This window comes from Eubalaena glacialis, chromosome 19 (assembly GCF_028564815.1).
Source record: "Eubalaena glacialis isolate mEubGla1 chromosome 19, mEubGla1.1.hap2.+ XY, whole genome shotgun sequence".
NCBI lineage: Eukaryota > Metazoa > Chordata > Mammalia > Artiodactyla > Balaenidae > Eubalaena > Eubalaena glacialis.
Genome location: NC_083734.1, coordinates 16,367,912 through 16,381,204, shown reverse-complemented (window position 1 = coordinate 16,381,204; position 13,293 = coordinate 16,367,912). Strand labels below are relative to the sequence as shown.

Below are 13,293 nucleotides of genomic sequence, written 5' to 3'. Positions count from 1 at the left end.
AGTGTCTCTTCAACTCTTTTGCCTGGTTTCTTATTCAGATGTTCACATTATAATATTGATTTGTACGAGTTCTTTATATAGTCTGGTTACAAGTATTATATCTCATATATATCTTGCAAATGTTTTTTCTTCATCTGTGGTTTACCTAGTCTTTTTCTTACTGTTGTCTTGATGAGAGGTTAAAATTTTTTAGTTTTAAATTCCAATTTAAACAACCAAATTAAAACATAGGTAAAGGACTTGAATAAACATTTCTGCAAAGAATATATACAAATGGCTAACAAGCACATGAAAAGTGCTCAACATCATTAGTCATTTGGGAAATGCAAATCAAAACCACAAAGAGGTACCACCTCACATCCACTAGGATGGCTATTTTTTAAAAACAGAGGGCCTTCCCTGGTGGCACAGTGGTTAAGAATCCGCCTGCAAATGCAGGGGACATGGGTTCGAGCCCTGGTCCGGGGAGATCCCACATGCCGCGGAGCAACTAAGCCCGTGCGCCACAACTACTGAGCCTGTGCTCCAGAGCCCGTGAGCCATAACTACTGAGCCTGCGTGCTGCAACTACTTAAGCCCGCGTGCCTAGAGCCCATGCTCCGCAACAAGAGAAGCCACTGCAGTGAGAAGCCTGTGCACTGCAAGAAAGAGTAGCTCCCACTTGCCGCAACTAGAGAAAGCCTGCGTGCAGCAACGAAGACCCAACGCAGCCAAAAATAAATAAATAAATAAATAAATTTAAAAAAATAATAATCTGCAGTGAACAGGAAGGTACAGATATCTTTTACAAAAAGGAAAAGAAAAGAAAAAACAAAATAACAAGTGTTGGAGGGAGTGCAGAGAAATTGGAACTCCTGTATATTGCTGGTAGGAATGTAAAGTGGTTCAGCTGCTGTGGAAAACAGTTGATGATGCCTCAAAAACTTAAACATAGATTTACCACATGACCCAGCTGTTCTACTACTAGGTATATACCCAAAAGAATTGAAAACAGTTACTCAAACAAGTACACTACACACATGTTCACAGCAGCACTATTCACAATACCCAAAAAGTGGAAACAACACAGATATTAATATTCACCAGTGGATGAATGTATAAACAAATTATGGTATATGCAAACAATGGAATATTATTTAGCTATAAAAAGGAATGAAATACTGATATGCTATACAACATGGATGAACCTTGAAAACATGCTAAATTAAAGAAGCCAGACACAAAAGGTCACATATTATATGACTCTATTTATATGAAATATCCAGAGTAGATAAATCCATAGAGACAGAAAACAGATTGGTGGTTACCAAAAGGGGAGAATGGGGAGCAGCTGCATAACAGGTACAGGGTTTTCTTCTGAGGTGGTAAAGCTGTCTTTTAAGTAGATAGAGGTGGTGGTTGCCTAACATTGTGAATATACTAAATGCTGCTGGGTTTATTCACTTTAAAATGATTAATTTTATATTATGTGAATTTCACCTCAATTAAAAAATTCAGTTTATACATTTTTGTCTTTATAGTCAGGGCTTTTTGTGTCCTGCCCAAGAAATATTTGCCTGCACTATGGTCATGAAGATATTTTGGTTTTTTTCCTACTTTATGATTCTGGATTTCGTGTTTATGTCAAATGATTCTCAAATTAATTTTTGTATATAGAGTGATACAGAAGTCAAGATTTTTGTTTTTGCTTTTATATACAGAGAACCAGTTGCGTGAGCAGAATTTGATGATAACACATTTTTTCCTCTTTGAATTGACTTTTTGGTGGAAAATCAATTGACTAAATATATTTGGGTCTATTTCTAGATTTTATTCTGTTCCTTTGATCTATTCAGCCTATTCTTCCACCAATTCCACATTGTTTGGATTACTGAAATGTGTGTCTTCCAACTTTTTTTCCCTCAAGATTGTTTTGGCTATTGTAGGTCCTTTACATTCCAATATAAACTTTAGAACCAGCGTGTCTATTTCTTTAGGAGACCACCTGGAAATTTAATTGGAAACTGCTCACTGGAATCTCTTCCAGTGATTGTCTACTTGGCTAAATAGTAGAGTGGTCTAAAATGCTTCTGAAATAAAAATGTTTTGCTTAATTTTATTCTTTTCTCTCCATTGTTTGTGTGTCTAGGTTACAAGGCAAATGCAAGAACATGAGCAGGACTCTGAGCTTAGAGAACAAATGTCTGGCTATAAGAGAATGAGGCGGCAACATCAAAAGCAGCTGATGACTCTGGAAAATAAGTTAAAGGCTGAGATGGATGAACATCGCCTCAGATTAGACAAAGATCTTGAAACACAACGTAACAATTTTGCTGCAGAAATGGAGAAACTTATCAAGAAACATCAGGCTGCCATGGAAAAAGAGGTGGCTGATTCAGTATTACTAATTTATTTACTCTAGATTGTAACCATCTCAGAATTAACCAAGATGGCATTTTGACGTTAGGATATATCTTCCCCAGAACCAAGCAAATCAGTTGGGGAAAGGAAGAAACATTTATGTAACTTGTATAATATCAGGTACTGAGTCTGGGAACTAACAGATGTGGGATTATTTCCTGACACTGATAGTTTTATAGTATCACAGTGGGTAAATCATGCAACCATTCTAGGCCCTAGGTACCCTGATTATCTGAGGAGTTTGTTAATCACCTATCAATAGGTGATTTAGGTCTCGAAAAATCATTCATGATTCTCTTCTCTGTGATTTTTGGAGACCTATCTTAAATTTATAGCAGCATTTTAATATCAGAGAATAATTGAAGATTACAGAGAATGTTAGAGATAATAAAAGAGGTTCAGATTAAGATTTAGCCCATTTGTGGGTTTGGTTTTTTTTTTAATATTTATTTATTTATTTTTGGCTGCATTGGGTCTTCATTGCTGCGCGCAGGCTTTCTCTAATTGCAGCGAGTGGGGGCTACTCTTTGTTGCAGTGCACGCATTTCTCATTGCGGTGGCTTCTCTTGTTGCAGAGCACGGGCTCTAGGCATGCGGGTTTCAGTAGTTGTGGCACACAGGCTCAGTAGTTGTGGCTCACAGGCTCTAGAGCTCAGGCTCAGTGGTTGTGGCACACAGGCTTCGTTGCTCTGCGGCATGTGGGATCTTCCCAGACCAGGGCTCGAACCCGTGTCCCCTGCATTTGGCAGGCGGATTCTTAACCACTGCACCACTAGGGAAGTCCCAGCCCATTTGTTTTTTGGTTTTTTTAATTCATTTTTGGCTATGTTGGGTCTTGGTTGCGGCATGTGGGATCTTCGTTGCAGCATGCGAGATCTTTCGTTGTGACGCCCGGGGTCTTCGTTGCGGCTCACAGGCTTCTCTCTAGTTGTGGCGCATGGGCTCCAGAGTGCGTGGGCTCTGTAGTTGTGGCACGTGGGCTCCAGAGCACATGGGCTCTGTAGTTTGCCATACGCAGGCTCTCTAGTGGAGGCGCGCGGGCTTAGTTGCCTTGCAGCATGTGGGATCTTAGTTCCCCAACCAGGGATTGAACCCGCATCCCCTGCATTGGAAGGCTGATTCTTTTTTTCTTTTTTTTTAATATATATATATATTTTTTTTTTTTTAATTAATTAATTAATTAATTTTTATTTTTGGCTGTGTTGGGTCTTCGTTTCTGTGCGAGGCCTTTCTCTAGTTGTGGCGAGCGGGGGCCACTCTTCATTGCTGTGCGCGGGCCTCTCACTGTCGTGGCCTCTCTTGTTGCGGAGCACAGGCTCCAGACACTCAGGCTCAGTAGTTGTGCCTCATGGGCCCAGTTGCTCCGCGGCATGTGGGATCATCCCAGACCAGGGCTCGAACCCATGTCCCCTGCATTGGCAGGCAGATTCTCAACCACTGTGCCACCAGGGAAGCCCGGAAGGCTGATTCTTAACCACTGGACAACCAGGGAAGTCCCAGCCCATTTGTTTTTTTACAAATAAGTGTCATTTTACTGTATGATTTAAGTATATTTTTTTAGGATTCTTGTTATGTGAGACCTTTTCTTCTAATGTTTTTTTTTTTTAATTAGTTTATTTATTTATATTTTTGGCTGTGTTGCGTCTTCGTTTCTGTGCGAGGGCTTTCTCTGGTTGCGGCAAGCGGGGGCCACTCTTCATCGCGGTGTGTGGGCCTCTCACTATCGCGGCCTCTCTTGTTGCGGAGCACAGGCTCCAGACGCGCAGGCTCAGTAGTTGTGGCTCACGGGCCTAGTTGCTCCGCGGCATGTGGGATCTTCCCATACCAGGGCTTGAACTCGTGTCCCCTGCATTGGCAGGCAGATTCTCAACCACTGCGCCACCAGGGAACCCCCTCTTCTAATGTTTTTGATGTCCCATCAGTTAAATTTTATTTTGATAGTCACATTTGTCAGGTAAAATGTAAGCTTCTTTGTAAATTCACACAATATCTAGAAGTGTGTCTGGCTTGTCCACATTGAGGCATTATTTATTATAGTTACCCTGTTCAGCCTTTCCCGCCAAAATAGAAGAACTACCCTCTCATAATAGAGAATTTGGCAAAATAATTTACAGAGTAAATAATTATTTGCTTTTGAAATAATTTGATGAAAGAATATATAGATATTTAGAATCCTGTTAGGCATTGGATAGTATTTTTAATAACTCGGGAAGAAGTAGATACTAACATATTTAGAAAAGCAAATCATGAAACAGGATGTGCAATATGATTACAGATTTATTTAAAATGTATGTATGCATAGAAGTAGATAGGAAGGGTGTGCACCAAAATGTTTATATTGGTTATCTCTGGGTGGTAAAATCATACAAGATTTTTTTGTGTTTTTCTGTATTTCCTAAATGATCTACAATGAATATGCATTGCTTATATAATCAGAAATAAAACAGTATGATATGTATCTAATATTTAACATTTTCATATTACTTAATATATAAGTTAAAGGTCAGGGTTTAATTTGAAGAGGAGTATATTACATTATTTAATATACAAATCAATCTAGATAAAAGGTCATGACTTAATTATATTTGTGGATAAATATATATTTGTTTTATTTTCTTGGGGGAGGACATATTGTTAAATTTTTAAAAAGGTGAAAACGTTTTGATTCTGTAAAAGATCAACATATTAAAGATGAGTTCCATTTTACTGGTTCTCTGAAATTCAAATAATAAGATGCTATGTAATTGGTATTGGGAATGCTTATACTGATTTTATGTTCTTAAGGGGAAAAATATCCTTAGTGGTATATATTAAACTGTTGCTTTGAATCTACTTAACTAATATGATCCATTTTTTAAATTTCCCATAGGCTAAAGTGATGGCCAATGAAGAGAAAAAATTTCAGCAACATATTCAGGCCCAACAGAAGAAAGAACTAAACAGCTTTTTGGAGTCCCAGAAAAGAGAATATAAACTTCGAAAAGAACAGCTTAAGGAGGTATCTATTTTATAAAAGTTTTCAAGCCAGTTGTCTACTTATTGATTTTATCTATTGATGTTGATCGATTCATAGAACCATTAGGATAAATTCTTCTTTTGTTGTTTGTGGCCACTAAATGTTTACCAGTTTGAATGAAGGCATTGATTTTAATCAGTTACTCTTCAACAGAGATCTTCAATTGAGTAGGATCTAAAAAGAATCATCTCCTAAAAATATAAATTATTTTATTTATGATAGCTTTCGTATGCACTTACTAAATAACTGACTCACTAAAAATAAAATACTTGAGCTGTGATCGACGTGGAAGCAACTTAAGGGCGGCTGGCCTGGGCTCAGGGCTAGAATCCCTGAGGACCCAGGAAAGGGCAAGGAGGCGGTGGCAGGCTCCCCAAGGATGGGTCCGAAATCATCAGGATCTAGACGGGTATTTGGCTTCAGGGCATTTATTTCATGTCCCTGCGTAGAGGCCCTGGGGCCAGGTGTGGGGGCAGGAGACCAGGCAGGGGTAGCAATAAATAACACTGACAGACAGAGCTCCCCTCGAGACAGATGAGATTAAAGGAGGTTACAGGGGAGCCACACAATGCGGAGGTGGGGCACTGGCAGGGTGGGGGCAGCTGGGAGGGAGGGGTAGGCCAGGCCCTCATTGTCACCTGCCGCATCCCTTTCCTGCCCCAGCCCCCACTACTTTGGGGAGGAAGGGAGCCCCCCCCCAAAAAAATACTTGAGCTGTGAAAGGAAGCCACACATTTCTTTTTTTAAAAGTAGACCATACCAGGCTTCCCTGGTGGCGCATAGTTAAGAATACGCCTGCCAGTGCAGGGGACACAGGTTCGAGCCTTACTCCGGGAAGATCCCACATGCCGTCAGCTAAGCCCGTGTGCCACAATTACTGAGCCTGCGCTTTAGAGTCCGCGAGCCACAACTACTGAGCCTGTGTGCCGCAACTACTGAAGCCCACGCGCCTAGAGCCCGTGCTCTGCAAGGAGAAGCCACCGCAATGAGAAACCCACGTACTGCAACAAAGAGTAGCCCCTGCTCGCCGCAACTAGAGAAAGCCTGCGCACAGCAACGAAGACCCAACGCAGCCAAAAATAAATAAATTAATTAATTAATTTATGTAAAAAAAAAAAGTAGACCATACCTTCTTACTTTTGGCTCAGAAGATTACAATAATTTGTTCATAGAGTAAGGATAAGAGGCATATTTGCTCATCACATTTTCTTTAATAGCAAAACATGCTGATTATTTATTTATGATTCCACGATTTCATATTTATTTGCTCTCCATGTGCTGCATTTTTGAACTTCTTTTAAAAGCAGATGTAGTCTGACTTTGAAGAACGCCTTGATTGTTCCAAGGCAGTTTCTGAAAGGGGTTAACTATTCAGGATAGTAGTCAGGAGAGAGAAATGATATGTCTCAATTTAGACCCCCTTTTACAGACTGATTGACTGAAATTTTTAGTCCATGTAATTAATTATTAGGGCACTGATAAATTAATTGGTCTTGATAAAATAATAGTAATCTCTTTGCTAGTAATGCTTTTGTTTGTGTAGGAATTTATAGTCACTTACTTAAATGTTATTATGGACATATTGTTGGCACAAAAACTTGCTGTATATTCCCTGCCAACTGAGCTTCATTGAAAAGATTTTTCTAACTCTAAAGGGTATATAACCTGTAATGTATTCCCGTGACTGTAATACAAAAGCCAAACTCTATATTGGCACATTGGGTTTGGAAAGACTGTAAATAGGTCCCCAACTGTAAATAAATATCCAACAAAAGGCAGTTTTACAGATCCGTTTCCCAGTGAAATGAGATTTTAGCTTTATGGGTGCATTGCTTTAGGTAATCCTTTAGGCATATAACAGGTAGTCCAGCTAATAAATTCGTTTTCTTTTAGAAGCCAAATTAGTGTGTATTTATGTATGTGAGTTCATTTAAAACAATGATTTTTAGCATAGAGGAAGGGATATACTAGAATCTTAGTGGAGAAGTTCCCTGGCAAAAGATTTTGAAAAATATACCCAGGTGATTATTTATGTGCCCTTTCTCTTCCCATAGTGTATGTACACATATACCCTTAAGTTTAGAACTACTAAATTTTTTTTAATGTGTTTGTATATCTTATGAACTAAAGTTATAAAGAATTGATCTCTTTCTTGAAAACCAGGGGAAGGACCATAAGGTTAGTAGTCTTTGAAAAATTATCTTATACCTAGGAAAGATGGCTTATTTATATACTGTGCAACATTGTTGCTTTTTAGGTTGAAGATATATTAGTATTAATTATCATCCTAGAGTTTGCCTCATTGAGTGCATTGTCAGTGTTCTCATCTGGTCCAATATAAATGCATTTTCATTTAGGTAGTTTGTAAGATAATATATATATGTATTTTTTGAAGTATAGTTGATTTACAATGTTGTGTTAATTTCTGCTGTACAGCAAAGTGACTCAGTTCTACATATGTATATTCTTTTTCATATTCTTTTCCATTATGGTTTATCATAGGATATTGAATATGGTTCCCTGTGGTATGCAGTAGGGCCTTGTTGTTTGTCCATCCTATATGTAATAGTTTGCATCTGCTAATCCCAAACTCCCAGTCATTCCCTCCCCACCGCCACCGGCAAGTCTGTTCTCTATACCTGTGAGTCTGTTTCTGTTCGTAGATATGTTCATTTGTGTCATATTTTAGATTCCATATATAAGTGATATCATATAGTATTTGTCTTTCTCTTTTTGACTTACTTTGCTTAGTATGATAATCTCTGGGTCCATCCATGTTGCTGCAAAAGGCATTATTTCATTCTTTTTTATGGATGAGTAGTATTCCATTGTATATATATACCACATGTAAGGTAATATTTTATTTTCACTTTTATTATTTTTTTATTGGAGTATAATTGCTTTACAATGTTGTGTTAGTTTCTGCTGTACAATGAAGTGAATCAGTTATATGTACACCTACATCCCCTCCCTCTTGGAACTCCCTCCCACCCCCGCCCCCCCATCTCCCCCATCTAGGTTTTCACAGAGCACCGAGCTGAGTTTCCTGTGCTTTATAGCATGTTCCCACTAGCTGTCTATTTTACGCATGGTAGTGTATATATGTCAATCCTAATATCCCAATTCTTCCTACTCCCCCCTTCCCCCCCCTCCTGTGTCCACAGGACCGTGGAAGGTAATATTTTAAATGCTATAGAAAAGCACTGATTTTGATTTGTTTAGTTAAATACCATTCATAAAAAGGGTTTCTATTCTCCCATGGTTTTGTTGATTTTCCATTTAATTTCTAATTCTTTTATACTGAGTCTATCCATAATTTTGGCAAAAATTTAATATTTAGAATGTCAGAAACCAAGAAGTGACACATTAGATGTATTTTTGCCCTAATATTAATTCATATAAATGATTTTTACCTGAAAGCACTGCCTTATGTCTCTTCTTGGGAAGCACTTAAAGAATGATGTGTTTTACTTCATTTACCACTATTGTGTGCTTTTAAAGCTAGGAACCATCATAAATGTAGCTGTGTAAAGCTAAAAGGTATGCATGTTTTCTAACATACATTTCTCTTTTCCTGTCCTACTTCACCAGTTAACTCAAGAAAAGGAAAATATTACCTTCCTCCTTAAGGTCATTGCCCTGCCTTGAACATTGGAAAGGACACAGATTAAGTACTTTTATTTAAATGTACCAAATACCAGATGATATATTCATGCAATTAATTTTTATGTATTTTGAACTGAGTTATTTTTTATGTTGCCAGGAGCTGAATGAAAATCAGAGCACCCCCAAAAAAGAAAAACAGGAGTGGCTTTCAAAGCAGAAGGAGAATATACAGCATTTCCAAGCAGAAGAAGAGGCTAACCTTCTACGGCGTCAGAGACAATACCTAGAGCTGGAATGCCGTCGCTTCAAGAGAAGAATGTTACTTGGGCGCCATAACTTAGAACAGGACCTTGTCAGGGAGGTACGTTTGAAACGAGAATATTTCCTGAAAGTATGTTTGTCACTTCCCAGACTCAGGGTCTTTGCACTTGTACCTCCCTCAGCCTGAATTCTTCTTCCCTAGATTATCTACATGGCTTGCTTCCTCCCTTCATGTCTCTCCTCAGATACCACCTGCTCAGAAATGCCTTCCCTAATGTCCAAATCCATCTTCTTCTTTAAATGTTCTTCTCTCACTTCTCTCTCTTACACGTACACACTTTTTGGGGGGAAGTTTCTCGTCCTGCCTAGAATGGAAATTTTACGAAGTCACTGGTTTTGTTCAGGTCTTTATATCCCCCTAGTATCTGGCCCATAGTAGGTATTCAATAAATATTTATTAAATACATATTAAATCTATGAATGAGAGGGGTGTTCATTTTTAAATACCATAAAATTATTGGATACTTTATACCTTTTGAACTGAAATGGGTGCCATGAAGTATGTGTTATCATTTAACACATTTTTTATAATCATGTAATTATTAATTGGGCAAATGTAGAAATTCTTATGCCAGTGAAAACAAATATTCTCTCTTATCAGTGATACCTGTGAGTACAGATTAATTTATTTCCAAGAGTGGCTTAAAATAAACTTTAAGTACAGCATAATTGTTCAAATTCACTAATAATTAAAGAAATTCAAATTAAAACAGTTGCATCAATTAAATAAGAACAGTTTAAAAGACTAGCAACATTGAATCCTAGTAGTGGCATTGGGAAATGTGCATTGTTGGTAAGAATATAAATTGATACTGATATATTGATAGATATGCTTTTATCTATCAAATCCACTTCTAGAACTCTATCCTAAAGAAATAATAACATGATTATATGATGCATCATGCATAAACATTTAATGAAAATTTCTTTATCAAGCAAAAAATGGAAAATTATGGTATTACAAAGCAGAAGCTTACTATGAAACTTGAAAAAAAAAAAGAATCTGTATATACTGATCTGATCTGGGTATATATCCATTATATTGTTAGGTGAAGAAAGCACATTACATGCCTATAATGTATGTTATTCAGTTTTTAAAACTGTATGTTTTTGTGTAATAGATGTTTCACGATAAGCATGGGGAAGGTTGGGAAGCATTTGCACCAAACTGTTGGCCTCTGGAGAAAGGGTTTGCAGGGGCAAAGGGGGTAGGTTTGACTTCTGTGTGTGTGTGTGTGTTTTACACTTGTTTTTAATCTGAAAAAAAAAAAGAATTAGAACATTTATTGAGCAGCATGTGCGAGGTATTGTTCTGAGAACTTTCCATTTAGGAACTCACTTCATCCTCACATTAAATCTGTGAAATAGCTATATTATTATCTTCATTTGAAAAGTGATGAAACTGAAGCACAGAGAGTTTAAACAATTAACCCAAGGACTTAGGGCTCATAGGTAGCAGAGCCAGATCCATGTTCTTATCCACTATACTGTGCTGGGTATACTGCCTATAATAGAATTGAATAGGATACTCTGAAGAAATTCAAAGAATGGCTTAGGAGTTCTCTTCAAATATAAAATTGGGAAACAATAAAGAAAGAAAAGAAAGAAGGACATTAAGCCTACTGAGATAGATTTGATATGTCTTAAGCTTTTTGCATAAAATAGTATTAATGAATAGTAAATGAATAGAATAAGGAAATTGGTGCTACTAATTGCCCATTTACTGCAGTAAAGGTCATAAAATCTAATATTTACTATGTAGTCAGTATTGAATCTGAGGATTACATCTACTTTCCTGGTTAATCTATTTCTTAGGAATTTTTTTCCTGGCATTGTACAGCAATAAATTATACCTTTGTCTTTTGTGTTATGGATTAGGAGTTAAATAAAAGACAGACTCAAAAGGACTTAGAGCACGCCATGCTGCTGCGACAGCATGAGTCCATGCAAGAACTGGAGTTCCGCCACCTCAACACAATTCAGAAGATGCGCTGTGAGTTGATCAGATTGCAGCATCAAACTGAGCTCACTAACCAGCTGGAATATAATAAACGAAGAGAACGAGAACTAAGGCGAAAGCATGTCATGGAGGTTCGACAACAGCCTAAGAGTCTGAAGGTACCTTTAGCCTAAGCTGCTTGACAAAGAGGAAGAGGGATAAAAGGCATCCATATAAGCAGTAAAAGTCTAAGACAGAAGTCTGTCGTAAAGAAATTGAATAAACTTTTTTCTTTTCATTTTAAGCATGTTCAATTAGTTTTAACATGGAGTGTCTGTAGCTACAGACTTTTGCTCATGTATTTCTCAGTAGAGTACCGAAAAAATTTTAACTGTGGGAAAGGCATAAATAAGAATCAAAATTTTTATTTTAATGTACCCAAATGTCCAATGCTGACATTACAGTCTACATGTCAACATGCTAACTAACCTGTTGGCTTCTCTTTATTGTTCCAAGTAATACAGTTTGGGAATCTTATTTGCTCTTAGTGTGATTTGTATCCAAAAAAGACAGTAAGTTCCTAGTCAGTACAGAAGCCAGTGAATGAAAAAAAATGCCTTTTACCCCCTCTCCCTTCATCGTCTGTGCTTATCTTAAGAGGAATAGTGGAATCACCACAGTGTTACTCCCATTCTGCTTATTTTCTTTATGTGTTTGGTAGTGTAGGTGAGACCATGGCGTGGTAGTTGGGGTATGTATTTTTTAATTAGCATGTCAGAGTGGAGCAAGTTGTTATATGCCCTCCCCCAACCAAATAAGGAAAGACAAGTGTTGGTGATATATATAATACCAAAGAACTTTAAATCTTATGTTTGCTTTGTATAGAGGAATTCATTCACATGGTATGAAATTCAAAAGACACCAAAGTATTATAAAGGTAAAGGTTTCCATCTCTCCTTGTCCCTCTGGCCACCTTGTCCAGCCCCTGCCACCAAATTTAACCAGAGTTAACAATTCAAAGAAAATTTTCAATTTTATAACTTGTAATAAATATTTGAAAGAGCGTAATCATATGTATCTTAATAAAAACAAAAACCACTCACGATACAGACTCTCATCAATAGTAGTACCTCAAATAATCTGTACATGATTTCGCATTTTAAACTTTTATTTACATCCAGTAAGGCCCAGGTCCCACAGTATTTTCTTTTAAAACCCTACCCCCTTATCTGAATAACTGTCCTGGAGTGAAGTGAAATTCATTCACAGGGGTAATCTGTGTCAAAATCTAGAAGCTGCACCACACCCAATGGTATCTCTTGATTCCCACTCAACTCCATTCAAACAAGCTGTCTTTAACAAAAGTATAGAAGCAAAGTTGTTTTTACCCTTTCCTTGTGAACCTGAGTAAAATTTCACTTTGTTTTCCGAACAGCTGATTAACATCATTTACAGAGTAGCTTATGTTGACTACTCACATAATCTTCATTAGTCATTGCTTAGAAAATTGGAATTCATAATGATTTTTCAAATTTATTTTGTCTCTGTAGGGGAGAGGTATATACTCTTTTGGCTATAGAATAGATAATTTCCCACCAAAAGATTAGTTAAATAACATGTCTATGAAATTAATGACTGTTTTAAAGTCAGCAGCACCCAGAGTAAACCAAACTGAAAGCTTTTTAGTTTTCTATCGTCATACCATAAATTTGATATGACTGCATTTCTGTAGGGCTTGGCATAGAGTTGTTTGATGTTTAACCATTCCTTTCTGTTTTTTGTTGTTGCCTTTTCAGTTTGAAAGCTTGTAAATACTAGTGTAATCTTCACAGATACTATACAAAAAGTGAGGCAAAAAATAATGTTTCACAATTATAGTCAGATGTAGAATAGAATGTCTCCTTCTGATGACAGATGAGCTCAAGATTTTCCATAAAAGAGATTGTTCTGTTCCTTTACTAGGGAAGAAAACCATCATGTTCCTCTTAGTTACGTATTTCTATCTACTTAC

The 13,293-nt window shown here is 37.3% G+C and overlaps 1 protein-coding gene across 1 annotated transcript in view; it reads left to right on the top strand.

The window, feature by feature from the left end:
• Positions 1–13,293, top strand: part of TAOK1 (TAO kinase 1) — a 147,345-nt gene that overhangs the window by 123,725 nt on the left and 10,327 nt on the right. Inside the window, exons 14-17 of the mRNA XM_061174806.1 lie at positions 2,129–2,365; positions 5,270–5,398; positions 9,180–9,383; positions 11,222–11,461. Of these exons, the coding sequence (XP_061030789.1) occupies positions 2,129–2,365; positions 5,270–5,398; positions 9,180–9,383; positions 11,222–11,461 (810 nt within the window). The remainder of the gene's footprint in view (positions 1–2,128; positions 2,366–5,269; positions 5,399–9,179; positions 9,384–11,221; positions 11,462–13,293) is intronic.